Source organism: Entamoeba histolytica, genomic scaffold, assembly GCF_000208925.1.
Source record: "Entamoeba histolytica HM-1:IMSS scf_1104750517767 genomic scaffold, whole genome shotgun sequence".
Lineage (NCBI taxonomy): Eukaryota > Evosea > Mastigamoebida > Endamoebidae > Entamoeba > Entamoeba histolytica.
The window spans coordinates 41,035-67,030 of NW_001914878.1; the positions used below are offsets into that span (position 1 = coordinate 41,035).

Sequence of the window (25,996 nt, forward strand, 5' to 3'; positions counted from 1 at the left end):
AAGAAATATAGAATAATAACAGAAAATGAAAATAAAAGAAAATAAGAGAATAATAAGTAAATTAGCAAAAGAGAGTTTGAATGCATAAATAAAAAATATCAATTAAAAGATATTCCACAATCGGATTTTATGAGTAATATGAAATGATTATTTGTGTGAATTTAATATCATTTGTTTCTATTATATAACTCATTTAAAACATATTCACATTAGAAGGTTCTTCTTTTAAGGATTGTCAGATTCGAATGTTTAAAATATTAGATATTTCATGTTTTTTAATAATAATGTTTATTGAATATATTTCTAATTGTAATACTTTCATTATTCCAATTTGTTCATTGTATATTAACTTCTTATGAATATTTTTAATTATTTTTTATTGAATATACACTTTATTTCATTTATTTCTATTTAAGTTCATTGGCTATTCATCCAAACACTTTCTTTATATCATGTCTTCATTCATTTCACTGTATCACATTCATTAATTCATTGAAATTAATCTTCTTATCAAATTCTTTTTTTCATTCATTTAATTATTCAATTTAAATTCTCTTTTATTACTTATTTGTTTTGTTCTTTATTTTGTTAGTCTTTATGTCTCACTAATATTTTCATAGTACTTATTGTTGAATTATTATGACAAATAAATGGCTTAAATGAATTAACTGAATAGTTCATGACATTAATAATGTTATTACTATGACAATTGTCAACTACGTAGTTGTTTAAATAATACTATTTATGTTAAAAGTTTATGTATTTCTGACAAAATACTTCATATCTATTCTTATTCATTCTTCTATCATTTGTACCTCTATGAATGGTTGTTCTTTCTTTTGTTTTTGATTTTTATTTTCATTTAACATTTTCTTAAAATGAATTTTTTTTTTGTTTTAAAAAAAAATAATAAAAAAAGAAGAATTTAAACTAATAGTTTTTTTTATTTAAATAATTAACTGATAAACCATTTTTGTTATGAATAAGGTAGGTGAACCACAACTAATTTTGGATGCTGTAAGTCATATGAAACAACTCATGAATGACAAGACCCTTCCTGGAATCGCTCTTTGTGCTGTTGACACATTAAATTTTGTACTTGATAATACAAAAGGTTTGGTTAAACTAATTATTTAATAAAAAATTATAATTATTTGTAGCCACTGTACATCATGAGCTTAGTGATGAATTAAGAGGAACAATAACTCATTTAATCAAAGCATATCCATCATCATTAACTCTAAAATGTAGTTGTGATTTATATATGCATTTTATCAATCAAACAACATTAGCAAATGATTTTTCTGTTGTTCTTTCAAATATTAGACATAGTGGTAGAGTTCTTCAAAATCGACTTCACCAATGCAGAGATAAAATTGTTGATAATTGTTCATCTTTTATTCGTCCGTCCATAACAATTTTAACCCATGGACTTTCTATGGTAGTATGTGGGATTTTATTGTCTCATAAAGACACTCAATTTAAATTAATTGTTACTGAAGGAAGACCATATAATTATGGTGAAGAAATCATAAAGTATTTAAAAGAGAATGGTGCTAAATTTGAGGTTGAATTAATTTGTGACACTGCCGTTGCATATAAAATGAAAGAAGTTGATTTTGTATTAATTGGAAGTCAGGTACTTGTAAAAACAGGAGGTTCTGTTAATTCTGTAGGAACATATAATATTGCTATTATTGCTAAGCATTTTAATGTACCTGTTTATGTTGCTGCAGAATGTTTTAAGTTTAGTGATAGTTATCCAATCGAACAAGAAGATGTTAATCTTACATTAATAGATAATCCAACAAAAAAAATTCTTTACGACTACACTCCACCAGAAATGATTTCTCTTATTTTTAGTGATCTTTCTGTATTTACACCTTCTGCAGTAGCTGATGAACTGATTAAATTATTTGGTGGATAATACCTTTCATTTAATTAATTTTTTTAAAATAAAACCATTATATTGTTGTTATTTTATTAAAAACAAAACAAAAAAATCAAAACAATCAATGTTTTTAATCTAAAAACCATTCCTCTATTCATTCTGATTAATACCTCATATTGAGAAGTTCAGACGGTACTTCTTGATGTGCTCCTTTTAAGACGGAGATTAAGTCTTTAGCTAACCTTGCATCAGCATAAGTAAATAATGAAATAGCTTCTCCCTCAACACTTCTTCCCATTCTTCCAGTTCTACCAATTCTATGAATATAATTTTCTATATCACTTGGCATTTCATAATTAATAACTATCTCTATATTTCTAATATCTAATCCTCTTGATGCTACATCTGTTGCAATCAAATAATTGACTGCACCACTCTTAAAATCAGAAAGTGCTCGATCTCTTTCTGCCTGTACTTTATCTCCATGCATACAAGCAACTCTGTATCGTTGATCACGTAATTTATAACATAAATTGTCAGCACTTCGTTTTGTTTTTACAAATATTAATACTTTCTTTTCTGATCCAATTCGTTTAACAATTTCATTCATTTTAGAATCTCTGTCTCGTTCTTGACACACTTCTATAATTTGTTTAACAGACTCATTAGCATGAAGGTCTGGATTTCCAATATTAATTTGTAATGGATGAAACATAAACCCAAGAGCAAATTGTTGAATAGCCTGAGGCCATGTAGCAGTCCACATAACTGTTTGTCTGTCTGGACGAATTTGACCAATAATATCTTGAACTTGAACTTCAAATCCCATCTCTAACATTCTATCAGCTTCATCAAGAATTAAGAATGTACATCTTGATAGACTAGTAACTCCTCGTTTAATAAAATCAATTAATCTCCCTGGTGTAGCAACACAAATATCACAACCTGATTGGAAGTCTTTCATTTGAGAAGATTGAGGTACTCCTCCAAAACACCGTACTGTTTTGATTGCAGTTCCTTTTGTAAATTTAATTGCTTCATCTGCAATTTGACAAACCAATTCACGGGTAGGTGCTAAAATTAATACTCTTGGTCCTTCTCTATATTGTGCTAGTGGTGTATCTAATATATGTATAATAGCTGGAATTAAAAATGAAATTGTTTTACCTGATCCAGTCTCTGCAATACCAACTACATCTTTACCTTGAAGAACAATTGGCCATCCAATAGCTTGTATTGGTGTAGGTTTAATATAGTTTTGTTCTTTAATTACGTCAAGAATAGACTGTGGAAAATTACATTCTTCAAAAGTTAAAAGAGCCTTTATAGACTCACATCCATTAACTTGAATCTCATTTTCTTGTAAATAACGTGAAACTTCTTCTGCATCTCTGTTCGCCGTTATTGGAGATTCAACATAGAAATTTTTTTCAAATGGTGGAAGAGTAGTAATATCATAATTAACAGGTTGTAATTGTTTAGTAGATATATTATCATATTTGTTAACAACACTTCCACTTGGTCGATAACTTCTACCATGATCACTTCTTCTACTATTTTCATCTCTCCTCTTATAATCATCTCTTCTTTCATAGTCATCCCTTCTCTTATAATCATCTCTTCTTTCATAATCATCCCTTCTTTTATAGTCATCTCTTCTACTATAATCATCACTTTGTCTATAGTCATCATATCTGTGTGAGTGTTCTCTACTTCTTGATCTACTTCTATCGGTATATCTATGTGAATTTGATCTACTTCTTCCACTCATGTAAAGGGTTTTGATGTATGAAGTTCTTTTTCTTTTTTTTAATTCTTTTTATTATTTTCTTTTTAGTATTTTTTATTTAGGTTTTTATGTTTCTTCTTCATAAGACTTAAAGTATTATTTTCATATGAGAAATTTAATGTGTCTTTGACCTTCTTGTTACAGTATTGTTAAATCTGACAATGCAATACAAATAATTTTTATTTATTATAATATATGATTGAGTCATTAAACTAGTATAAGTCATTTACTCTCATTAATTATGAAATAGAATAAATTTCTAAAAACACAAACTATTGAATTATCATTTATCTATTAAAATTAAAAAAAAATGAAATTAAAAAAAAAATTATTGAAGAAGATATAAAATGAAAGAACTAAAATTTCATTATAACAAATTCATTTAATATGGAATTTATTTCGTTACCAGAATCTATCAAACAAAAAATTTACCAAAACTTATTACCTTGTGACCTTATCCAATTAGGAGCAACATGTCAAACATTTCATAGATCTATTTATAATGACAATCTCTTATGTCAATTATCACTTATGGACCACTACGATGAATATGTTATAGAAAATGAATCAGAAAAATTATTTGATTTTGAAAAATTTGAAAAGGCTTCTGCCTCTGATTGCTTAAACGACATTTATCCTGATGTTGTTAAAAATTATGTAAATGAACAAAAATGTCATTTTTGTCATTTAAACTCATTTATTCCACACACTTCTATTGATTCTATTCAACTTAGTTTAGTTTGTACATTATTTCTTTATTTTATTCCATATATTCGTTGTCTTGCTATCTTTAGTCCATTATGTATTTTTGTTGCGTATTTAATAAATATTAAAAGTCAAATACAACCTACAATAAATAGATTATATCATAAAGACAGAATAATAAAAAAACGTTTGTTTTATAATTTTATTAATCACATTGAATATATTCTTCCTTTCTTTTCTCTTCCAATTCTTCTTTGCTTAGTATTTATTCACCCAATATTACTTCTTGTACCATTAGGGTTATTTGCTTTTAACTTTTACTTGAGACCAAAATTAGTGCCTGTCCTTATTGGTTATATGTTGTCAATTATTCCAATCTTTATTTCAAATTTCTGTAAAACTCGTAAAACTAGACTTGTATTACTTATAACTACTTCAATAGCCACTGTTACTCCACTAATTATAGTATTAGTATCCCAATACCGTCAAAAGCCAATTAATCTATCTGAATTTGTTAGGCGTTGTATAAATGGATTGTTTATTGGTGGATTTATTAGTATTATTTATGGAATGACCAATAGCCTAGAAGTTGCAACTCTTATTATTTTTATGACACTCAGTTGCGCCTTCATTTCATTTAAAAATAACATGAATAAATGAGTTATTTTTCAAGTCAGAAATTTTTAGTTTTTTGTAATAAAAGAATGAAAGTATAAAATACTTTAAATTATAAACAACTTTGAGCGATAACTTGATTAATGTCATCATCATTTTTAAGAAGAACCTCTTCAAATTCTTTTTTCATTCTTTCTTTTTCCTCAAAAGAAGTTGGTAAAACTGATGGTTTTTTAAGATGAAATTCTTCAATAAAATATTGATCAATAGAACAATAAATATTCATTCATTATTTTTTAGTTCAACTTTTAAAATAAAAGTTAATAGTCAAAAAAAACTGTAATTACTTTACTTTTTTCTTTTTTAAAGTCTGCTTTCAATATATTCAACAAGTTTAGAAACACCTGGAACAAGGAAAGCATCACCAGACTCACATCTGAATACTGCCATAACAATAAGGAATATGTAAAACAAGAAGAAAATAACGGCATAAATAACGAAGATAGTATAGAAGAACCAATTATTAATAAACATTAATAACAATAAAATAAGAAGAATTGTATCTAATATAATATGCCAAAATGCACTATGACATGCAGTAAGTCTAATGTATTGATTTTTCTTTTCCATAAAGAATACAATAAGAGCACCAATAAAACCAAATGCAGTTGAAATAACAGCTAAAACTTTAAGGCTGCAACTCATACTTTTATCTTGTGGTTCTGGAGCAACATAACCATCATCAAATGGATTAGAGTCTTCAACAAGAGTCATTAGATTTTAATATTTCTAAGTTCTCATTATTTCGTTTTAAATTTTTATTTTTAATTATTTTATTAAATAGTAAATAATTCTTTTTATTCTTATTTTTTCTTTTAAAATCTAAAAGCAGATTTTATTTGACTTTCAATCGTTTTTTTACCAAAAAAAGAATCTTTTTTTCTTTTTAAATTTGTGTTATTTAATTTGTTTCTTAAATTTGTTATATAAAACTTAATTAAAAAATGTATAAATTTTTAATGTTAAAAATCTTTTCTTTGTTAAACAAATCTTCTTTTCTTTGTTAAAAGTATAAAAATTAATTCATATAAACTGAATATTTCAATTAAGATGTTTTAAAAACCTTCTTCTTCTTCATGAACTTCTTCTTCATGTACCTCTTCTTCGTGAACTTCTTCATGTACTTCTTCTTGTGGTTGTTCAGTTGGAGCAGCCTCTTCACGGCGTTCACTAGAATCACCAAAAACAACACTATGTGGTTTTCCTCCAGCTCCTTTTTGAACTGTTCCAATATTTTCAGCTTCTTTCTTTGGTGCATTTAAAGCTTGTTTAATAGCAATTGAATCAGTAACAGCAGTAGCAGTAGCTTTTGGAACATGATTTTTACAGTATACAGCTTGAGTTCCTTGATCGAAAAAGAAATTCTTAAGTGTCAAATGAAGACCACATTCTTTACATTTGAAACATGCATTATGATAATCTTTACCACCAGCAGTAATTCTTTCTAATGGGTATGCACTTTTACCACAAGCAAAACACTTCTTAGCAGACATTTAATCTGTTTCTCAAATATCTCTGAAGGATCTTTATATACAATTTGCTTACGTGTACACGCGTTTTTTATATTTTTTCAACTTTTTGTGTTTCCTTCTGATATTACTTCCCGATATTTTAGATATTTTTGTTCCTTTCTTAAATTATTTGTTTTATTACACTCTTTTTTTGGCAAATCTTTTTTTGAAGTTTTGAATATCTAGTTCAAATAGATCGACTTTGTTTTTTCATCCTTTTTTTCTGAGATTTTGTTTCAAAATTCTTATTTTTAGTTAGTTCCGTTATTTTTTTCGTTATGGAACTAAAAAAACTTTCTTTAGTGATTATTTATTTTCCATGGAAAGTGTTATTATAAAATATCTCCACTTGAAAGATATATGTAATTTAATTCTTGTTAATAAAAAATGGAAAGATATTATTTCTAATATTACCGTTAACCCCAATAATGAAGAGTTAAAGAAAGAACTTAAAATCTTTCCAAAAGCAGAAGAAATTCATTGTGAAATCGAAGAATTAGAAGAATTAAAAGATAATTTAGTAAAAAGAAGCAAAGCATTTTATATTAAATATAAAAGTTGTTATTTAAGTCAATCAAACACAGAATTTGAAATTCGAAACAAAATTAAGTTTATTGAATCTACTACAAATTGCCTATCACCTTTCAATGGGTTATTAGGAATGATTAAATTAGAAGTTATTAAAATACACATTTATTTTGATGAAACTGATAGTGATGATGAAAATGACATTACCGCATTTGAATTATTCTTTTTAAATTTGAAACAATTAACTTCTTTAAAAAAAGTAATTGTTTATTGTCATTATTATGATATTTTAACAATAATTTCTATGATTAATCTATCATGTGAAATTCATTTATATGTTGATGAATGGTTTTGTTACAATAATGACAAATTAAATGAATATTTGAAATTAAAACCAAATATAAAAATAATTACTTTTATTAATAAATCATCTTATCCTCTTATTCAATTACCAATAAAAAATACTTATATTATTAATATCATATTCTTTAATCAACATTTTCTTTTAGAATCTTTCCTTAAATTATATCAACCAATTAATTTACGTATTGATTGTATGAATAAGAAAGAATTTAATACTAAATCTGTAGATAATTTAAAAAAATCTACAGTTCAAACTATTCAATTAGATAATATTAGAGAAATTCCTAAGATATTACAAAATACTTCTGTCACTATTTCTTTATCACAAATTTAATATTTATTTTTTTAATTTTTCTCTAAATTAAAAAATAAATGATAAATAGAAAAGAGCAATTAAATTTGAACAGAAAAGAACGAGAATACTTTTTATCACATAACGGTACAGCAACCACTTTTTGATTTTTCAGGACTTGGATTAAATTTCTGAGTCATACAAGTAAAAAGTTTATCCATAACTTCTTCTACTCCTACACCTGTTTGAGAAGAAATTTTGAAATATTCCATATTCAATTCTTTGGCTTTTGCTTGCATTGTTTCATCACTAATTTTTTGTTCTAAATCAGCTTTTGTTCCAACTAATATTTTAATTGGTTTTTTAATATCATCTTTTGGTTCATATAAATTAATTGGCTCAACCCAATTTTGAATATCTTTTAGTCCATTTTCATTTGATAAATCAACCATTAATAATACGCCTTGGGAATCGTTGTAATAAAAAGCAGTAATATACGAAATATCTTCCATATCTTGTGTATCACATAAAACAATATCATATTGTTTATCTTTCAAAGTAATATGTTTTACTAAACTATCAAATGATTCTTTCATATCTTCAGCATGACAATATTTTTTAACAAATGTTGTTTTACCAATGCCGTAATTCCCTACAGTAATTACCTTATATTTGATTGTTTTGTCTTTGTTATTCGACGACATGGGCAATTTAATAGTTCTTCCTTTTTTATTTTTTCTTTAATTTTACTAACTGAAAGGGTTTTTTCATATTTTTTGTCTTCATAAATACTAGTTCTTCTTGCTTTTTCTATTTTTATTTTTTTTTTTGTAAAAACATTTTTTTTCGTTTCATTTATTATCTACTTACTCCTTTCTTGTTCTTCTTTATCTTCAAATGACATGTTTCAAAACAATAATATCTTCTTCAAAAATTTTATTTCATTAGTTATTAAACAAAAAATTTCTTCTTTTAATAACATAATTAAATAACAAAATTTTATGCAATCATAAAAATCAATTTATGCGAAGCTTTTTATTTCGAACATTCAAGACGAAGAGTTTCTCCATTGTTAATTAATAACATAAGATCGCAACAACCAATAAGAACTTTATGCTCTGTCTCTCTTCTTAAATAGCATTTGGCTGATGGGTCAATATCAAATATTTCTTTCAATGAATCAACTACCTCTTGAGCAGTCATTCCTGGAGTAATATCCATAGACTCAGACTTTCTGGAATATTTAACTGTTAACGTCTTACAACCAGCTGAGCAAATAGCCAAAGGTGCAACCACAACAACATTTTCTTTTTCAGTTTTTGGATCAATGCGTGGGCGTTTACCTCCACCAGGGATGTTATTTATTTTTGGTTTTAGGGCAATTCCTTTTGCGGCACAAAAGTATTTACAGCACTTCAAATGCCTTCTTAAATTTTCTGGTTTGGCTCTAATCCTAAATAATTTGTTATCTCCTCCTTTATCACTTTCAGCCTTACAATACTTACAAAAAGCATAATCACATCCATTAATTTTCCTTGGAATCTTTTCAAAATGTTCCATTACATCTCCCTTTAAAGGAACAATTTCATTAAATTGTGCAGTTTCAATTACTGGGGCTTCATTTGCTTCAGTACTTTCAGAAAGTTGTTGTGATGTTTCACTCTCGCTCATCTTCTTTTCAAGATGATTTAAAACATTTTCTTTCTTCTCTATTCTCCTTCTTTTTATAATCTCGATAAAACTTAAAAATTCAAGGTATAGAGTCGAGAAGTATTATATTCTTATTATATTTTTCTATTCTTTTTGTTAGATTGTTCATATTTCTTTTAAACATAAACTAAAACTATAACAAAATATTATTTATTTAGAAAAATAAATAAAATCAGATAAGATTGTCGAGTTTTCACCAGGATTCAGACGAAACACGGAATCAAATCATCATCTTAATTTTTATTTTAAAAAAATGTTTTAATCAAGTTATTATTATCAGTATATTTTATTAAGGTTTTAATATGAAGAATAATATTTTATTAATTTTTTATAGTTTATAAAAAAGTTATTAAATATAACAAAAACAAAATATGAAATGAGATAAAATTGTTATATTTTCTTTTAAATAGTGATAAATACGTTTTGTAATACTTTCTAAAATTAATTATTTACTGTATGAATAAAGAAAAAAGAATATTAAAAGTTACATGTTATTTAAATACACCTAATTAATGAAAATACAGTTGTTATTTTGTAACAATAAAAAAAGAAAATAATATTCTTTTAAATAATTTAAATATTGAAAGAGTAGGATATTATTTAGTTTTTTGATTATTGTTTCACTAAATTCTTTTTTTTAGTATTTTGTGACTATTGATATTATTCAATTAATTGCAGTTTAGCTATTTATTATGAATATTTACTATTTATAGTTGATAGTTAATAGTTAATATATTCCAAGTATTTTTTATTGAATATAAATTGAAGAAATATTTGTATTAGAATAAAACTATTAATTATATTATTTCTTATTTATTCATATTATAGAAATAATATGATAATCGTTTAATAATTGATAAAAAACAAGGTTTATTCTTTCATTAATTAAATTTTTGTATAAATTTTTTATAAATAGTTTTTAATGAATAAAAAGTAATTATTTAATTATTATAGATCCAGTTTCTATTCTTCTCTTTTCCTAAAAAAAACTCGTCTCATCTATTTCTGTATTTTTTGATTAATATAAAATAAAAAACAATAGGAGTGGTTAAGTAATTTATTACTTTGTATTTAATTCTTTAAGTAATAGAACATTGTTTCTTCTTTTGTTCTAATCACAACAACACAAAAGCCTTAATGGATGGTCTCTTGTTTCAGTACAACAAAGAAACTTAAAAAACATTTCTATTCGTGGGTATCTCCAACATGAAATATATGAATTATCTACAACATAATAACAACATGAACATGCTCCTTCTATACATTGTGTTGATAGAAAAGCATAAAATTCTCCCACTACAACTACAATAAATAATAAAATTTCAAGAGGAATAAGAGTTAATGACCAGTACCAATGAACGATATTATCTAGTTTCAATCCAATAAAGAGTAAAATCAAAATAAAATACCAAAAGATTGATGCATAATGGGTGCATAAACAACATTCACAAATATCTTCTATCCCATCAGTAAACTCTTCTAATTCATTGTCATAACATCCAAAGAATATTTTTTTACATCTACCTTCAGGTAATGAATAACAGATTTTACAAGTTAGTACACATGACTCACATAAAAGAGTCACTATTGAGATATGGAATGGTATTAAATAACAACTATAATATCCTTTAATTACTTCACTACCTCTTAGAAGACATAGGAACAAAGATACAAATATTAGAAAAATATAAGGAATAATTCGAGTTAACCACCAACACTCAAACTTTGGTGGAGACCATGCCCATGGTAATAAGTTACAACTAAAACACCCACAAAATGTAAAACAAAACAAATATATTGTTAATGGAATAAGGAGGACAAAACCATCAATGTACTTTGTAAAATAAAGACAAAATAATATTAAAGTTGATAATAAAACAAATGGAATAAAATGAAGGAAAGACCTTTTAGAACTAAAGTAATACAATTGACGAATATAAGAGAATAAACCATTATATATTTTATTATCTCTATTATTCTTACTCATATGCTCTATAAAGTTATTATCCTTAGTTAATGCCCCACAACAAGAAGAAACCATTGGAGCAATTACTTGAAACACAATTAATAAAATAATATCAACTAAAATTGGTGTTGTACTTATAAATCCATCTAACGTTAATCCTCCTAATAATAAAAACAAAAAGAGTAAAATAATGGAGACAATATCAGTAAACCAATTTTGTAAACATCTTCTTCCAATTAATCCACATCTTACTCTTGTTTGAAGGTTGTGACTTTTTTGTAATTCTTGTGTAAATTCTTTTTCAATAAGTTCACTCATTTTAATAACTTGGTAATTTTTTATTGTTTCACCAATAGTTGAAACTGATTGTGGTGATTGAGTAACTGTTTTTAATAAATTTAAATCATTTTGTTTAGTATATAGTTGTTTACAAGTAGAAGTCATATGAATAAATGAGGGTAAATCTAAATGATTGAAAATTGTATCAATAATATCTTCAGGTAAGTCTGTAAATGATGGAGAGGCATTACCATGAGTATTTAATTCATCTGTTTGAATTAGAAGGGGAGATTTGCTTTCAGGCATTTCAAGTGGTTCAGACATGGTACCACTAATATGAGGAGTTTTAAATTAAAATAAAAAACACATAAATTTTTAAAAAAAGACATAAATGAATTGTTTTTATTCAAGTGTAGATTAATGTGTTGTTGAGCCATTTTGTTCTTTTAATGCTTCAAGATAATTTAAGATATTTTGAACAAATTGAACAGCTTTTTGTGACATAACTAACCCTTCCATTGGGTCAGTACTTTCTGGTTCATATAAATTAGGTGCTATAACAATAGCAAGATTTTGGATAGTCATTTTATTTGTTTCTCTGTTCTTAGCAACTTCAATCATAAGATCAAATAACCAAGTTAATAATGCACGTGACTTTTCATTTAATGATTCAAAAGCTTTATAACTCTCAGCTGGTTCAGTAGAATAGAAGATTTGGTCACATGAAAGTACATTTAAAATAGGTCTTGGTAATTCACGGAACCATAATTTAATTAAATTAGATATATCATCAACAGTTGCATCCATCATATCTTCAGTAATAATACCATTTGATTTGTTTAAACGTTCTTTTAAACTTTTTACCATTCCTTGTTCTCCAGCAAGTCTAAAAACTCCTTCTGAAGTAAAACCTCCTTTTTCTCTAAATGCAATATCTAAAGTAATAATAATTTGTGGAAGAATTAAATCTCGAGTTGGATGTTTAAACCATTCTAATGACTCAGGATCAACACCAAAGACACCAGATTCAGATCTTAATCTTACGTTAAGGAAAATTTGTCCTTGAGTTTCAGCAGATAAATTAACTCTAAAATTTTTATTAATTTTTTGTCTAAGAATTAAACTTGCTTTAATTTTCTTTTTACTTTTTGAAGCTAAACTTCCTTTTTCTGGAGTAAATTTTAACTGGAAATCTTTCTCAAATATTTGTTCTAACTTGAAATTAATTTTAAAATTTTGTAAATTAGTAATAATAATTTCATCTTTATATTTCTTATTTACTTCCAGTACAACATCTCCAAATAATAGAGTGTCTTTATTTACATGAAGAGCATCACTTAGAAGAACACTCTGCCTAACATTTCCACTTGGTTTTTGAATTTCATTTCCCATGTTCTTTTGAAATTCTTTTTAAAGTTCTATTGTTTAAAAATAACTCAATGGTAAAGGGTTTGATATTCCTATTTTTGATTATTTCCTAGTTTTATTAAAAAAATTTTACTCGATATTCCAAGTAACTAACAACAGAACGAAAATTAAGAAGATAAGTTTTTAATCTCTTATTTCTCTTTAGTAAATAATTTTTGTTATTAAATTCATTTATTTTTGATGATACAAAAACAACAAAAAAACGATAAATAATAATTTATCGATAACATTTTTAAATAGCTTACATCAAAGATTATTCATGGATGTTTTGAAGAAACAATAAGAGGGATTTTATTTTCTTTTTGTAGTTGAACTAATAATGTCTTATTTACGTTAGTGCCATCCTTTGTTAATGAGACTGATGGAGGAAATGATATATTTGTAATTTTTGAAGTTATTAGTTTTTGTGTTTTTGAAAGAGTATTAGTACATTTTCTAGATAACATTAATGACCAATAAATAATGAATAAAAAGAAGATACAAGCAATAATAAGTAATATATAAAACATAGCTTGGGTTTTTGTATTTATTTTTAATTTTAATTCATGATATGAATTTTTTAAGGCAAGTAATTCTTTACTTAATCGTTGATTTTCAAGTATTTGATTTGTATTTTCTTTCTCAAATATTGTTAATTGTTCATTCATAGTCTTAGTTTCTTCAAAAGATAAACTTATATCTTTTTTAATTTCTGTTAATAATTTATTAACAACATTCTCTGTTTCATTTAATGATAAAATGTGTTGAACAAAATGTTTTTGTAATTCATCTATATGACCTTTAAACACTTCAAGTTCTAATTCAACTCTGTGAATTCTCATTTTTTGTTTATACAAAAATGTTCTTGTTGTGTTTTCTATTGTTATATTATTTAATGAAGAATTTATAATCTTTGTAGTTAAATTAATAAATGGTTTATTTGACTCATTAATAAATTCTTCTTCACTCCATTTAATTGGAGTAATACTAGGTTCAGCAAATGTATGTTCATTATCTAATAAATTAACAGAATTATTTTTTACATCTTCTGTTTCTACCATATCATCAACTAATTCATCCAATGAAGATATTCCATATGCTACAAATTTGTTTATAGAACAATAATACTCTTTTCCATACCATGAAGTTTGATGAATTTTGATATATTTACACCAGAATGGGTGAGGAATAGAAATTGAATGTAGTATTTTTTGGTTAGGTAATCTAAACTCTCCTAAAACACGCCAATAAGTCCCATCCACAGAACAACTTATTGTTAAGTTCTGTAATTGATTACTAAATAATTCAAAATTACCAATACCCACTTGGTGTAATTGAATTGTTTGACATAATTCAACAACAAAATGAATATTGTCTTGACATGGTGAAAGATAATACTCATCTTTATTACTATTCAACAAGTTGTTACTACCCTTCATTATTAGTATCAAACATTCATTATTTGAAACAAAAATAAAAAAAAACAAACACATGCTTTACTATTTGTAGCAATTACTTTTGCACCACAATCATCAGAAGCGTAGTTATTTTTTCTATCAACTAATTGACCATTCATAGACAAAGAATCATTACTGTTCAGATATTGATTTTCATGTAATTTTTTTAAGCTATAGAAATAAAATATCTTTTCTGTACTTAAAAAAAACCCAGTAAGTATTATGACACCAGAAATAATTATCACAATATAACTAACATTTAATTTCATAGTGATTATTTTATAGATTCTTTAATGGGGTTTAAGAAATTACATAATTACCTTCAATTAGTTCTCTAGTCAACTTTTGTTCTAATCCATTTTTACAGGGTTTTGTGTTGAGTGGTTTGATAAATTATTGAAAGGTATTACTTTTAGTTTTTTTCTTTAATAGGGTATTAATTGATGTATACTTGCTTTCTTCTTATAAAATGTAAATGTCTTAATTCAGTCAATATAGTCTTAATTAAAGCTAATAAAAATAAAAGAGACTTTATTAATGAATAAGTTATAAAAAATGTTAAATTGTTCTGACAATATTATATCTGAGTGAATAATTGTTCAATGGAAAAAATTGACCAAATAAGTTATTAATAATTACAATAAACATTAATCTATATAGGATAGAATTATATTAAATTACCTCTTTAATATATGTAGAGATATTTGCTTTTAAGGTTTATTGTGTATTATTCTTATGCTTCCTCTTCTATAACTTTATTTTTTCTATTTCAATAATTCCAAAAACTCTAACAAAAAAAAATTTATAAAATTTTTTATTCACTGCTAAACATACAAAAATTCAAATATTTTCTTATTTAACTAGACTTTGAATGAAATTTTTATCACTACTTTATTACCTTAATAATAATCTTAAGACAATGTGTTGAATCAAAGTTGATAATGTAAAGCATCATTCTTTACAGATAATGCATACATTAATTTAAATTAATAAAGGAAAAATTATATTAAATTTTATAAATTAATATTTCCTTGTAAAACTTCACCTTTCATTTTTAATTTATTTCAAAATATCTTCCTCTTTTTTTACTGTTTGAAAGGATAAGAATCAACTCAAAATCTATGGGGGTATTGATAAAAATTTACCTTTACACAAAATTAATATTAAATCTTTTTCTTCATAATAAATGAAAAAATAAATTAAACTGACAAACAGAAATAAAAATCTTTCATAATGTTACAAGTTTTAAACAAATATTTAATACTGGATTTAATGAGTAAATTTGTTTGGTAAATAATATGATTTTATTTAATAAAAAATTTTGATTAATTTCATAACAAATATTTCATATATTATTCATATACTAATTTATAGTATAATGAAGTAAATATTAAAGTATTTATACTAAAAAACAAAACAGAAAATACATTGGAAAGAATTTTTCTTTCTTTAACCAAATAACAAAATACTTTTTATTCAACAACCTAAGAAATTCTTTCAACTTAATTGAATATTTGGGTAAGTAAAAGAATTTCTAATAAACTTCATGAATTATAAAAAATTTAAGTAAGAAAAATGATTTTTTCTTAAAAATAGATTTTTTGAAAATCTTGTATTTTTCCTATTTTTAACAATTCTTTTTTAGTTTCTAAGAGTGATTTTTATTCTTATAATAATATTTTCATCTTTTGTTATATAATTTTTAATATCTCTTTATATAAAAATATTTCTTTAATTCTTTACCAACAAGTTTTAATATTAAAAGTATAATAAATCAATTCTAGAGTTTAAGAAACATCAAATTGACACAAAACAACTTTAAAAAGAGTAATTCTATACTATTTTTATTATTATGTCTCATTAATTATATTTATAAAGTTAAAAATTCAGAAGTTTTATAAACTAAAGAAAATAACAAATAACAAAAAGAAATTATAATTATATTCAATGATTATTTTATTACCATTAATAGGAAAATCCTTCTTAATTATTCATACAAGAATTGAAGCTAAATTAATTTAATTTTTGACTATTTCATTATAAAAACATTAAAACCTTTGTTATTTACACATTTACTCTTAATAAATTAATAAACAAATATTCCTCAAATAATACATTTTATTTATTTTTCTTCATATAATAAATTGTAATTATGATATTTTTTTCAACAAAATAATTGTTTTTATTTATTTTTATTATTTTCATTGTCATTCTTTTCTTGGAGAAAACTACCTAAAGAAACACCCTGAAACTTCGTTTAAAAATTTTTTTCATTCAAAGTAGAGTTTTTTTATATCATAACCAAACCTAGGATATAACTTTGAAACCAATCAGATGTCAGTTCCGCCACAAACCCTCCAGAAGAATTTTGGTCCTTTCTATTCTCATATTTCCTTCCCTCGTACAAATGTTATGCCACATCAATTACATCAAGTACGTTCTGAGAAACAAATTTTATCACATTTTTTATTTACAAACAAAATTGCAGATTATGCCACTTTAAAGGTATTATTATTACAACCTTCTTCTCCATTGTTAAGTGCTTATATAAACTCTGTTTGTTTTTATTTTATAGTGTTTTTCTTCTTTCTCAGATTTTAATCTAATAGTTTTTAAAGGATGATGATTCTCAAAAATATTTGGATGTTTTACTTCATTATTATGATTCACACAATCTTTTACCTCACTTGTTACTTAGTCTTGCTTCATTTGAAATTAAATCAACAAATATTTGCAATCCACTTTTTAGAGGAAATACATTATTTTCAAGAATTTATTCTTTATATTTAACCGAATATTGTTCTTTTTTCCTTACGGAAACTTCAAAGGCATTATTAAATTTCCTCTCAGCAATTCATTATGATGATAAAATAAACAATCAAGAAGATATTTCAGTTATTATTACCACTTATTTCTCTTTAATTTCTGATTCTTTTAAATATATTCCACAAGAACTTCTCTGGGTTCTTCATTGTATTTATCAAAAAGTACTTATCTCTCGAGGTAAATCAGATGCAATGATAAGTATAAATACATTATTCTTTTTGAGGTACTTATTTATTCCATTTAAAGAAACACCATCATTATTTAAAATAATTCAGTCACAAATATCATCAATTTTTCTTCATTTACAAACTGTTGAGCACAATGAACAAACAAAACCAATTGTTGATTTGATTGACTGTATTTTAAATAAGATTTATTGTATTACTTCACCTCATTCCACTCATCCTAAAATGTTTGATAGTTCATCAGATAATGAATTATTGTTTATACTTCGTTCAAATAAAGATTTAATTTTGAGTAATTATGAAGGTGATCCTTGTGATCTCTCTTCATTATTCTCACAACATAAGACATCTACCGTTCCTATAAATTCTCATTCAGACAAATGATATAATTTAATGTATTTTGTTATTTATTGTTTCATATTTCTTCTTTATAAAAAAATTAAAACTTTAAACAAAAACTCATCAATGAAAGCTGGATTTGAAGGTGCACCACTTTCTTTAATCATTTTTATTTCTACACTCACCTTATCACTTATCTCATATTTTGGATTTCTTGGGAAAGATACATTAATACTGAATGAAGAATGGTATAAGCATCCTTGGTGTATTATTACTAGTTTATTTTGTCATTCTTCTATCAGTCAAATAATATACTCTTTACTATTAATTTATACTTTTAGAATTCTTGAACGAAGATGGTCAACTCGAATATTCCTTCAACGACATATTCTTATAAACGTAATAAGTCTCTTATTGTCAGTATTTGTTTTTCGTTTCACTCATAAATTTTATTCGTTACAAACAAGTCATACAGTATTTATTATTTATTATTATTTAGAAGTATTACCATTAATTAAATTAAAAATATTTATGTTAGAAACTTCAGATAACTTCTTTGTATATTTTTCATATATTATGGTTTGTTTTATTTTATTTAATTAAAAGGAATTAAGTCATATTAACCAACTAAGATGTTATTTAATAATTTTAAAGATGGTATATTTTTTACTTTAATAGGATTAATTACTGCACTTATCTCTTTATACCCACCAATTTATTCAGTTTTTCCATCACTTCCTCATTCAATAAATTTAATGATTGACTCTTTCTTTGATTATATTGACAAAATTCAAACACCTTTTACATTCATTCAGAACAATAAACTTCAACGTCGTCAAATAGAAGGTGAATTTATGCAAGCTATGAGAGAAAATATAAACCCAATTAATGAACAACCTAATCAACAAACGCGAGACCAAAAAATACAAACAATAATGGATTGTGGATTTACTCGAGAACAAGCAACATTTGCACTAAATAATACAAATGGAAATGTAGAAAATGCATTAGCTTTCTTATTAGATAATGGAAATTATTAAATTTAAACCATAAGTTAATTGTTTTTTTTTTAAAAAAAAGAATGAATGAGTTAAACAGAAAAAATGTATTGAATAAATTAATCAATCACTTCCAATTGGCTTTTTTGGTAGTTTTTCTTCTATTGGAACTTCAACAGGTTTTGAACTTTTATCATCTAAATGATTGAACGGTTTTTCTGTGGTGTCAGGATATCTATATGCATATTGATAATCTTGGTCATACCTTCTAGAGTATGGTGTATATTGGTACGGTGTTCGTGGATCTATTGCTCTATCCATTGTTGGGAGAGGACGATCCATAGGAGGTCTTGTGTCCATCATATCTAATGAGTCAAGACGAGGTTGTACTGTTGTATTTATTCTATCTAGTTGTGAACGAACATCTAAATAAGTGTGAGGTGGTGGATTTGAAACACATTGATTTGGTAATCTAGTATCCATCATCCTTTGACTAAATGGTTGGAAACAAGATGGTCCCTGTGAATTAACTGATGGAATTGGTTGATTTGAAGTTATGATCTTTGGAACTTGATTTGGTTGTTCAACCTTAATTTTTTCATCTTCTTCATCAGTATCATCTTCTTCTTCACCAGTTTTAGCCCCTTTTCTTTTTCTACTAAAACGAGGATAATCAGCATTAGTTAAAGGTGTTTGAGTAGGTGTAAATTCTGTAAAACGTAATAATGTTTTTTCTATATCACCAGATGAATAAACAAAGATCTTATTATTAGTGGAGTTAAAACAAATTAAAGCTATCTCACAATCACATAATATAGACAACTCCATCGCTTTTTTTATCAATCCATTTTTTCTTTTGGTGAATGTAGCTTGACGGTTTCTATCATTTGCAATTCTTTCAATAGATATTTTATTTCTTCCCATGGCTGTATTTAGACGAACCAATTTTAACCATTTTAGTTCTGTTTTTACCCTTTTTTACTCTTTTTTTAGTTTTTACTATAAATAAATTATAATAAGCTATTTTTATCTTTTTAAACTTCAGAAACGAAGAAATTAAAGTTTAAAATAAATCAATGAAAAAACAAAATTAAAATTAAAAAAATTTTTAAAAATAATTTTTTTTGTAAAAACTGAAAAATAAAAGTAATTTTCAAGATTTTCTTTAGAATGAGTGAATTAAGTGAAACAATTAACAAAATTGAGCTTAAACAAATGAATATTGAAATGTTTATTGAGAATGAAGAAGATGGTATAAAGTCTGTCAGTGATCTTTTTGATTTATTGTCTGATGGATATTCAATACCCAGAGATTATCATTTAATCTACCTTATGATAACAAAAAAGGTTAACCCTTTTATTCATTATTCTAAAACTCTTATAAATCCAATGCAACTTTATGAAAAAGTACAATTTCAAATGAAAGTATTAATAAGGGTTTATGAAATGATTTGTGTTGCTAAAGGAATTATACAAAATAAACCTGAATATCAAGAAGAATTACTTGAAGATTTATTAGAATTTTCTAAATGTATTTATTCTCCTGTTAAATCATTATTCATTCATCACTTTATGTTGGACCTTATTTCAATTTGTGAGAAAAAAACTGATAGATCATTATATAGGTTTATAATTACAAATACATTAGAAGCAACAAAAGCTGTATTACGTCATGATAACTCTCATAGAAATAAGGTTGAAGATATTATTGAAATGTGCTATCCATTAAAAGAGGTGTATGAGGCATTAATTAATTGTCAACTAATTTCATCTGAATCTTTATTAACAGAAATTATTCCATTATTACTTGGTGAAATTGTTGGTGCTTCTCATGACTTTTCAAAACCTATTGTTTTATCTGCTTTAATGGATTCACTTCCACCTACTCTTCTTCTTGAAGGTTTAAGTTCTTTTGTTTCTTCAATCCAACAATTAGAAAATGACTCTGCTTTCTCTCGACTTGGAGAATTAATAAAAATATTAACAAGAACTTCAGTTAGTGCATCAGATTTTATTCTTTTAGTTAAGGTAATTGCTCGTTATTGTGAGTTTATTGAGACAGATGTATTTATTTCTCTTCTTCAGTCATTATATCAAGTAGCTAGAGTTTCTCAATCTCCATTAAAATTCACATTAGAGGTATTTTCATTAATTTCTCCAATTCCTACTCCATTAAATAGTACATCAACAACAAATCTATGGAATTTATTAAGACAACCTATTGACTCTATTGAACTTAAACATTTTATTAAAAATGAGAATTTTAGGATTGCTGTTAAAAAATTACCTGAAGATCGTGTTGTACCTGTTGCAAAGAAGATTTTAGAAAATTATTCTACTAAATTTATTGTTGAAAGTGAAGAAGAAATGAATAATATGTTAGAAGTATGTGGGTCATTATTTAATAGTACTAGTGAAGACGCAGAAAAAGGGTTAAGAATGATTCATATAACATCATTGAAAGACCCTCAAATTTTTAAGAACATTTTTAATAATTTAGCTGAACAAGCAATAGGAATAAAATGGCAAAATGATAAAAGTCGTTTAAATTGGTGTATTCCACCATTGGTATTTGCATTATTAAAAGCTGGAAGAATACAAGAATCACTAAGAGATTTTTCAAGTGATTTAATAATTAAATATTGTGATATATTGAAAGGTATTGATGCAGGTAAAACTGTTAGAATTGGTAGTCAAGCTGCAGTAACTCTTGCTGAATGGAAATCTATGAAATATAAAGACTTATTGGTTATTTGTTGGGAGGCGTATGGAGATATTTCTAATTCAATTGAACAAGAAAAGAGTTTATTAGCAATGATTGGAATTGTAAACATTATTAATGTTGGAATAACTGAAGCAATTGATTTAAGAACTAGCGTTGAATTAAAAGCAATTGGATTATTAAAAACAGTTCAAAAATGTGAATTATCATGTAAATGTGCATCACTTGCTGGTTGTACATCAAAAATAAGAGATGATAAACATGTTTTTGAATTACTTAAAAATACTGCAAAAATGGGAAGTAATGTAATTCAATCAATAGAAAATATTCATCTCTTTGTACTGATATTAAATTATTTTATGATTCATTTTACAACAAATAAAGAAATTCCAGTTGAACTTATAAGTAAACTCATTCTTCTAATTAAAAATGTGATTATACAAGAGACTGATCCACAGACTTATGCCTTTTTTATGAACACTTTATTGGAAATCAAAATAAGAAAAGAGTTTAATCCTCAATACCAACAAATTCAATGTTAACACAATTTTTGTTTTCATTACGTATCAATTCAATTATTACCTTTTTTTTCTTCATATATATTTTAATTCATTAAAATTGCATATCAGCAAAGTCTTGGTTTGGTGCCTCTTCATAAAACGGTTCAGGTGATGGTTTCTTACAACAGAAAATAAACTTACATCCATCTTTTATAAGCATTGGCAATGATAACCAAAATACATAATTTGGAATAACAGCAATTCCTCTTTTCTTAAATACTAAAATATTTATAATAACTCCAATAACTAAGTATAAACAAATACCACTGAAAAGAATTAACAAGAAAATAATTCCTACTATTGGGAAATTATTATCGTCGTCATCATCATCATCATCGTCGTCATCATCATCTGGATGTGGGTGTGGGGATGTAGAAGATGTTTGTTTAGATTCTATGTATTTACAAACAAGTGAATGGTACATTTTGACTTCAAACTCACAGTCATTGTCATCGTACTTAACATAAAATATTGAGTCTTTTACATCGTTAGAACAATACACTTTCACTTTTGTTTCATAATTCTCTGTAGCACTACAATTAACAGAAGAGATGTATTTAAATTCAATATAATCTTTTTTATCTTTTAAATATTCACTTGAAGTTAAACCCATTAAATCAATTTTATCATCGACATTAATTGTTAAAACAGAGTAATCAGGTGATGGGATAGTTGAATTGACTGTATAATTATATAATAATCTTCCACATGGATTAACATAGGTAAATGTTTCATTGCCTTGGGAAAATGAATAATCTTCAATTTCTGAATGAATAGAACTAAAATTAAACCCATTTAATATGCACTCATTGGCTAATGTTGTCAAGGTAATAAATAATACAAGTAATATTTTCATTTATCCAAAAGAATATAAATTATTTTAGTTCATTTTCTTTATTTTTTAATTCATGAATGACTTTTCTAAAATTTTTGTGGTTTTTTTTAAAAAAAAAGAAAACCCTACAACAACCATTTATCAATGACTTCAATTAAAGGACATAATGCACCTGTAACTTGTGTCAATTGGAGTCTTACCAATAACTTTTTGTTTTGTTCTGGAGATGAAAAGGGAATATTTAGGATTTGGGATTTCAGAACAATGAAAACAATTAAAGCATTCCAAGCACCAAATAAAAGTTCAATAACATCATCACAATTTAATGATGATATCTGTTTTGTTTCAAGTGGAAATGAAATAAATCAACTTGATTTACGAGTTGATGGATTGTTTATTAAAAATGTATTATTCAAAGATGAAGCTAAAGATGAAATTAATAAAATTAAAATAGACACCACAAATAATAGATATGGTTATTGTGATGATTCAGGTAATATCAGTGTTTTTGAGTTTAACAGTAATAAAAGAATTGTTGATTTAGTTGGAACACATGAGTCAGTTTGTGATTTATCATCTGAATTTATTAATGAAATAAAAGAAAATAATACTCACGTTCATTTATGTTCTGATTTTGTTTTTGATAAGAAAGAAATGACTTTATACTCTACTGGACTTGATATGACAGTAGTCAAATCTAAATTATGGAACCCATCTCCTAAAACTAAATATGTAATGAATAAATGTTCTTTCCCAAAGACTGGAACAAATACCCTTGTTAATCCACCTATGGCACATTCTATTGACATGAATATGAAAGGAGATAGATTAATGGTTGCTTGTGGTAATGGTATGATTTATTGGTTAACAACTGGTGCATTGAAAATCACTCAAAGTTTTGAAATATCAATGGGAATGTTACAACAAGCATCATATTTTAATCATGATCGATTGTATTTGATTGCAACTCCAAATCAACTTCAATGTCGTTCTAGTTGTGGTTTGTTTATTTTATTTGTTTATAAAAAAGTTTTTGTATTACTTTGTTTTTAAAAACTTAACAATAGCATACGAAACTGTTTTTGCTCGTAACTTTATTGGAATTAATGACTTTTCTGCTAATCAAACAACAAAACATATTCTTGTTGCAGACCATTCATGTGATATTCATTTATTAGAATCTGTGGAAGAAAAAGAAGATGATGAATAATTTTTAATTTATGAATTAATTAACTTTTATTTATGGTATTTGAGTTATTCTATTTATTAATAATTATTGTTTAGTTTTTTAGATTTAAATTTGACTTTCAAAAATGAAAGTTTTTTTATATCATTATTTTAAATTATATATGAAGTTTTATTTTTAATTATCTTAAATGAATATGAAATTTTCTTTTAATGTAAGTTCCTCCAATCTTTTGGTTTTTTATTTAAAAAATATATAAACAAATTCAACAGAAAAAAAAAATAGTTATAAGTATCGTACAAGAAATAATAGATTAATAAATATAATATTATTGTTTCTTACTTATTTAAAATTCTTATATATTTCTAGTTTATTCATAATTATTATATTTCATTGTTATAAAGAAGTTTAAAACAGTTGAACGTTTAGTTCATCAAATTTTTTAAAAGGATGACAAAAATAAATAAAAAACAAATTAAAAAAAAAGAAAAAAATTAATTAAAAATTCTTGTGGTTTAATGGAGACAACAAAATTAACTCATGCTATGAAAATTGTGTTTCCAGAAAAAATTATTAGTCAAAGTATTGATGGATATGGATATAACCTTTATGTTCATGATGAAACAAACTCATTAACATGTTACTCTCTTAAAACAAATACTATTATAGGACATTTTGCATTACCTCTCAACACATTAAAAATTCGTGTTGCACCTACGTCACATCATATTGCTGCTATTTGTGATCAAATAGCACATATTTATTCATTACCAGCAATGCAATATATTGGTTCAGTTGATAATTTGATTGATTTAGTATGGAGTAATGATGGATTTTTCAAAGACCAACAATTTTTAGTTCTTTGTCATGATGGATTACATTGTTATCAAATAGTTTCTCAAAAAGATAATGAAGTCTTAGAACATGTATCACACAAGTCATTAATAGGAAAACATATATTTGTAAATAATTCATATAGTGATGCTTGTGTTTGTGGAGAAAGAGAAATATTTACATTCTCTCCTTCATTATCAGAAACAACACAAATCACTAAATATCCATTTAAACAAAAATTAACAGATGCATGTTTTTGTAAAAAAGAATTATTTTTATTATGTGGAACAATTTTAACAAGTGGTGATAATACAAGAAAAGTTAGTCTTCCTTTTAGAGGTAGTTCATTTAAATTGGTATCTCATTTTCCTTCAATTATTGCATATGATGCAAATAAAATATTTATTATTGAGCCAGAGAAATTAGCTGTTCAAAGTGTTATTGAAACAAAATTTCTTTCAATTCAACAATTAGAAACAAATACAAGACTCTCATTATTAACATTTGTAATTCCAACTATGCTTGGAATTGGGGTTATTTGTAGTGATGAATATACTGCAGAAAATGCATTTCTTAGAGTTTTTGAACTTAAATCCGTGAAGATACATACTAAAAGTTCTGTTCAATCTTATAAACTTGCTCAAATGAGTGAAAATAGTTCTAGAAGTAAAAATAGTGCTCCAGCTTCAGATTATTCTATTTTCATAGGAAAAACAACAGGACTTGTTGAAAGAGAAATTGCAGAAGTATTCCAACAAAATTTTGGACCTGTTGTTAAAGTACGTCTTCATACTGGTTATGGTTTTGTTGATTTTGAAAATGCAGCAGCAAGAGAAAAAGCATTATTGCATCAAAGTATTAAAGTCAAAAATGATAAAACAGTTACTATATCAAGTGCAGTTCCAAACAATAGTAGTCACAGAAAAAATTAAATAATT

At 25.3% G+C, this 25,996-nt stretch overlaps 18 protein-coding genes across 18 annotated transcripts, besides 2 other annotated features; 8 read left to right on the forward strand and 10 right to left on the reverse strand.

Annotated features, from left to right (window-relative positions):
• Positions 1-86: 86 nt before the first annotated feature.
• Positions 87-341: a repeat region.
• A 55-nt stretch (positions 342-396) lies between these two features.
• Positions 397-615: a repeat region.
• Positions 616-978: 363 nt separating this feature from the next.
• Positions 979-1,927, forward strand: EHI_096380 (translation initiation factor eIF-2B alpha subunit, putative; the record flags this gene model as incomplete). Its single annotated transcript, XM_651822.1, has 2 exons — positions 979-1,114; positions 1,161-1,927. The coding sequence occupies 2 exons, from the start codon at positions 979-981 to the stop codon at positions 1,925-1,927; spliced, it is 903 nt and encodes a 300-aa protein (XP_656914.1).
• Positions 1,928-2,054: 127 nt separating this feature from the next.
• Positions 2,055-3,662, reverse strand: EHI_096390 (DEAD/DEAH box helicase, putative; the record flags this gene model as incomplete). Its single annotated transcript, XM_651823.1, has 1 exon — positions 2,055-3,662. The coding sequence occupies one exon, from the start codon at positions 3,660-3,662 to the stop codon at positions 2,055-2,057; it is 1,608 nt and encodes a 535-aa protein (XP_656915.1).
• A 405-nt stretch (positions 3,663-4,067) lies between these two features.
• On the forward strand, positions 4,068-5,045 carry EHI_096400 (F-box domain containing membrane protein, putative; the record flags this gene model as incomplete). The annotated part of the gene is made up of 1 exon (XM_651824.1): positions 4,068-5,045. The coding sequence occupies one exon, from the start codon at positions 4,068-4,070 to the stop codon at positions 5,043-5,045; it is 978 nt and encodes a 325-aa protein (XP_656916.1).
• Positions 5,046-5,091: 46 nt separating this feature from the next.
• On the reverse strand, positions 5,092-5,774 carry EHI_096410 (uncharacterized protein; the record flags this gene model as incomplete). Its single annotated transcript, XM_651825.2, has 1 exon — positions 5,092-5,774. The coding sequence occupies one exon, from the start codon at positions 5,772-5,774 to the stop codon at positions 5,364-5,366; it is 411 nt and encodes a 136-aa protein (XP_656917.1). The 3' UTR covers positions 5,092-5,363.
• Positions 5,775-6,115: 341 nt separating this feature from the next.
• On the reverse strand, positions 6,116-6,553 carry EHI_096420 (uncharacterized protein; the record flags this gene model as incomplete). Its single annotated transcript, XM_651826.1, has 1 exon — positions 6,116-6,553. One exon carries the CDS (start codon positions 6,551-6,553, stop codon positions 6,116-6,118), a length of 438 nt encoding a protein of 145 aa, XP_656918.1.
• A 337-nt stretch (positions 6,554-6,890) lies between these two features.
• EHI_096430 (uncharacterized protein) lies at positions 6,891-7,796 on the forward strand (the record flags this gene model as incomplete). Its single annotated transcript, XM_651827.1, has 1 exon — positions 6,891-7,796. One exon carries the CDS (start codon positions 6,891-6,893, stop codon positions 7,794-7,796), a length of 906 nt encoding a protein of 301 aa, XP_656919.1.
• Positions 7,797-7,874: 78 nt separating this feature from the next.
• EHI_096440 (Rab family GTPase) lies at positions 7,875-8,458 on the reverse strand (the record flags this gene model as incomplete). Its single annotated transcript, XM_651828.2, has 1 exon — positions 7,875-8,458. The coding sequence occupies one exon, from the start codon at positions 8,456-8,458 to the stop codon at positions 7,892-7,894; it is 567 nt and encodes a 188-aa protein (XP_656920.1). The 3' UTR covers positions 7,875-7,891.
• A 331-nt stretch (positions 8,459-8,789) lies between these two features.
• On the reverse strand, positions 8,790-9,425 carry EHI_096450 (uncharacterized protein; the record flags this gene model as incomplete). Its single annotated transcript, XM_651829.1, has 1 exon — positions 8,790-9,425. The coding sequence occupies one exon, from the start codon at positions 9,423-9,425 to the stop codon at positions 8,790-8,792; it is 636 nt and encodes a 211-aa protein (XP_656921.1).
• Positions 9,426-10,575: 1,150 nt separating this feature from the next.
• EHI_096460 (F-box domain containing membrane protein, putative) lies at positions 10,576-12,033 on the reverse strand (the record flags this gene model as incomplete). Its single annotated transcript, XM_651830.1, has 1 exon — positions 10,576-12,033. The coding sequence occupies one exon, from the start codon at positions 12,031-12,033 to the stop codon at positions 10,576-10,578; it is 1,458 nt and encodes a 485-aa protein (XP_656922.1).
• Positions 12,034-12,126: 93 nt separating this feature from the next.
• On the reverse strand, positions 12,127-13,101 carry EHI_096470 (RhoGAP domain containing protein; the record flags this gene model as incomplete). The annotated part of the gene is made up of 1 exon (XM_651831.1): positions 12,127-13,101. One exon carries the CDS (start codon positions 13,099-13,101, stop codon positions 12,127-12,129), a length of 975 nt encoding a protein of 324 aa, XP_656923.1.
• Positions 13,102-13,394: 293 nt separating this feature from the next.
• On the reverse strand, positions 13,395-14,692 carry EHI_096480 (uncharacterized protein; the record flags this gene model as incomplete). The annotated part of the gene is made up of 2 exons (XM_651832.2): positions 13,395-14,549; positions 14,606-14,692. 2 exons carry the CDS (start codon positions 14,690-14,692, stop codon positions 13,395-13,397), a joined length of 1,242 nt encoding a protein of 413 aa, XP_656924.2.
• Positions 14,693-16,985: 2,293 nt separating this feature from the next.
• EHI_096490 (Ras GTPase-activating protein, putative) lies at positions 16,986-17,968 on the forward strand (the record flags this gene model as incomplete). The annotated part of the gene is made up of 2 exons (XM_651834.2): positions 16,986-17,129; positions 17,183-17,968. The coding sequence occupies 2 exons, from the start codon at positions 16,986-16,988 to the stop codon at positions 17,966-17,968; spliced, it is 930 nt and encodes a 309-aa protein (XP_656926.2).
• Positions 17,969-18,049: 81 nt separating this feature from the next.
• Positions 18,050-18,963, forward strand: EHI_096500 (uncharacterized protein; the record flags this gene model as incomplete). The annotated part of the gene is made up of 2 exons (XM_001913463.1): positions 18,050-18,502; positions 18,556-18,963. 2 exons carry the CDS (start codon positions 18,050-18,052, stop codon positions 18,961-18,963), a joined length of 861 nt encoding a protein of 286 aa, XP_001913498.1.
• Positions 18,964-19,044: 81 nt separating this feature from the next.
• Positions 19,045-19,845, reverse strand: EHI_096510 (MADS box transcription factor, putative; the record flags this gene model as incomplete). Its single annotated transcript, XM_651835.1, has 1 exon — positions 19,045-19,845. The coding sequence occupies one exon, from the start codon at positions 19,843-19,845 to the stop codon at positions 19,045-19,047; it is 801 nt and encodes a 266-aa protein (XP_656927.1).
• Positions 19,846-20,091: 246 nt separating this feature from the next.
• On the forward strand, positions 20,092-22,185 carry EHI_096520 (vacuolar protein sorting 35, putative; the record flags this gene model as incomplete). The annotated part of the gene is made up of 1 exon (XM_651836.1): positions 20,092-22,185. One exon carries the CDS (start codon positions 20,092-20,094, stop codon positions 22,183-22,185), a length of 2,094 nt encoding a protein of 697 aa, XP_656928.1.
• Positions 22,186-22,234: 49 nt separating this feature from the next.
• Positions 22,235-23,059, reverse strand: EHI_096530 (uncharacterized protein; the record flags this gene model as incomplete). The annotated part of the gene is made up of 1 exon (XM_651837.2): positions 22,235-23,059. The coding sequence occupies one exon, from the start codon at positions 23,057-23,059 to the stop codon at positions 22,256-22,258; it is 804 nt and encodes a 267-aa protein (XP_656929.1). The 3' UTR covers positions 22,235-22,255.
• Positions 23,060-23,182: 123 nt separating this feature from the next.
• On the forward strand, positions 23,183-24,248 carry EHI_096540 (uncharacterized protein; the record flags this gene model as incomplete). Its single annotated transcript, XM_651838.1, has 2 exons — positions 23,183-24,038; positions 24,106-24,248. 2 exons carry the CDS (start codon positions 23,183-23,185, stop codon positions 24,246-24,248), a joined length of 999 nt encoding a protein of 332 aa, XP_656930.1.
• Positions 24,249-24,742: 494 nt separating this feature from the next.
• EHI_096550 (uncharacterized protein) lies at positions 24,743-25,990 on the forward strand (the record flags this gene model as incomplete). Its single annotated transcript, XM_651839.1, has 1 exon — positions 24,743-25,990. The coding sequence occupies one exon, from the start codon at positions 24,743-24,745 to the stop codon at positions 25,988-25,990; it is 1,248 nt and encodes a 415-aa protein (XP_656931.1).
• Between the last annotated feature and the right edge of the window lie 6 nt (positions 25,991-25,996).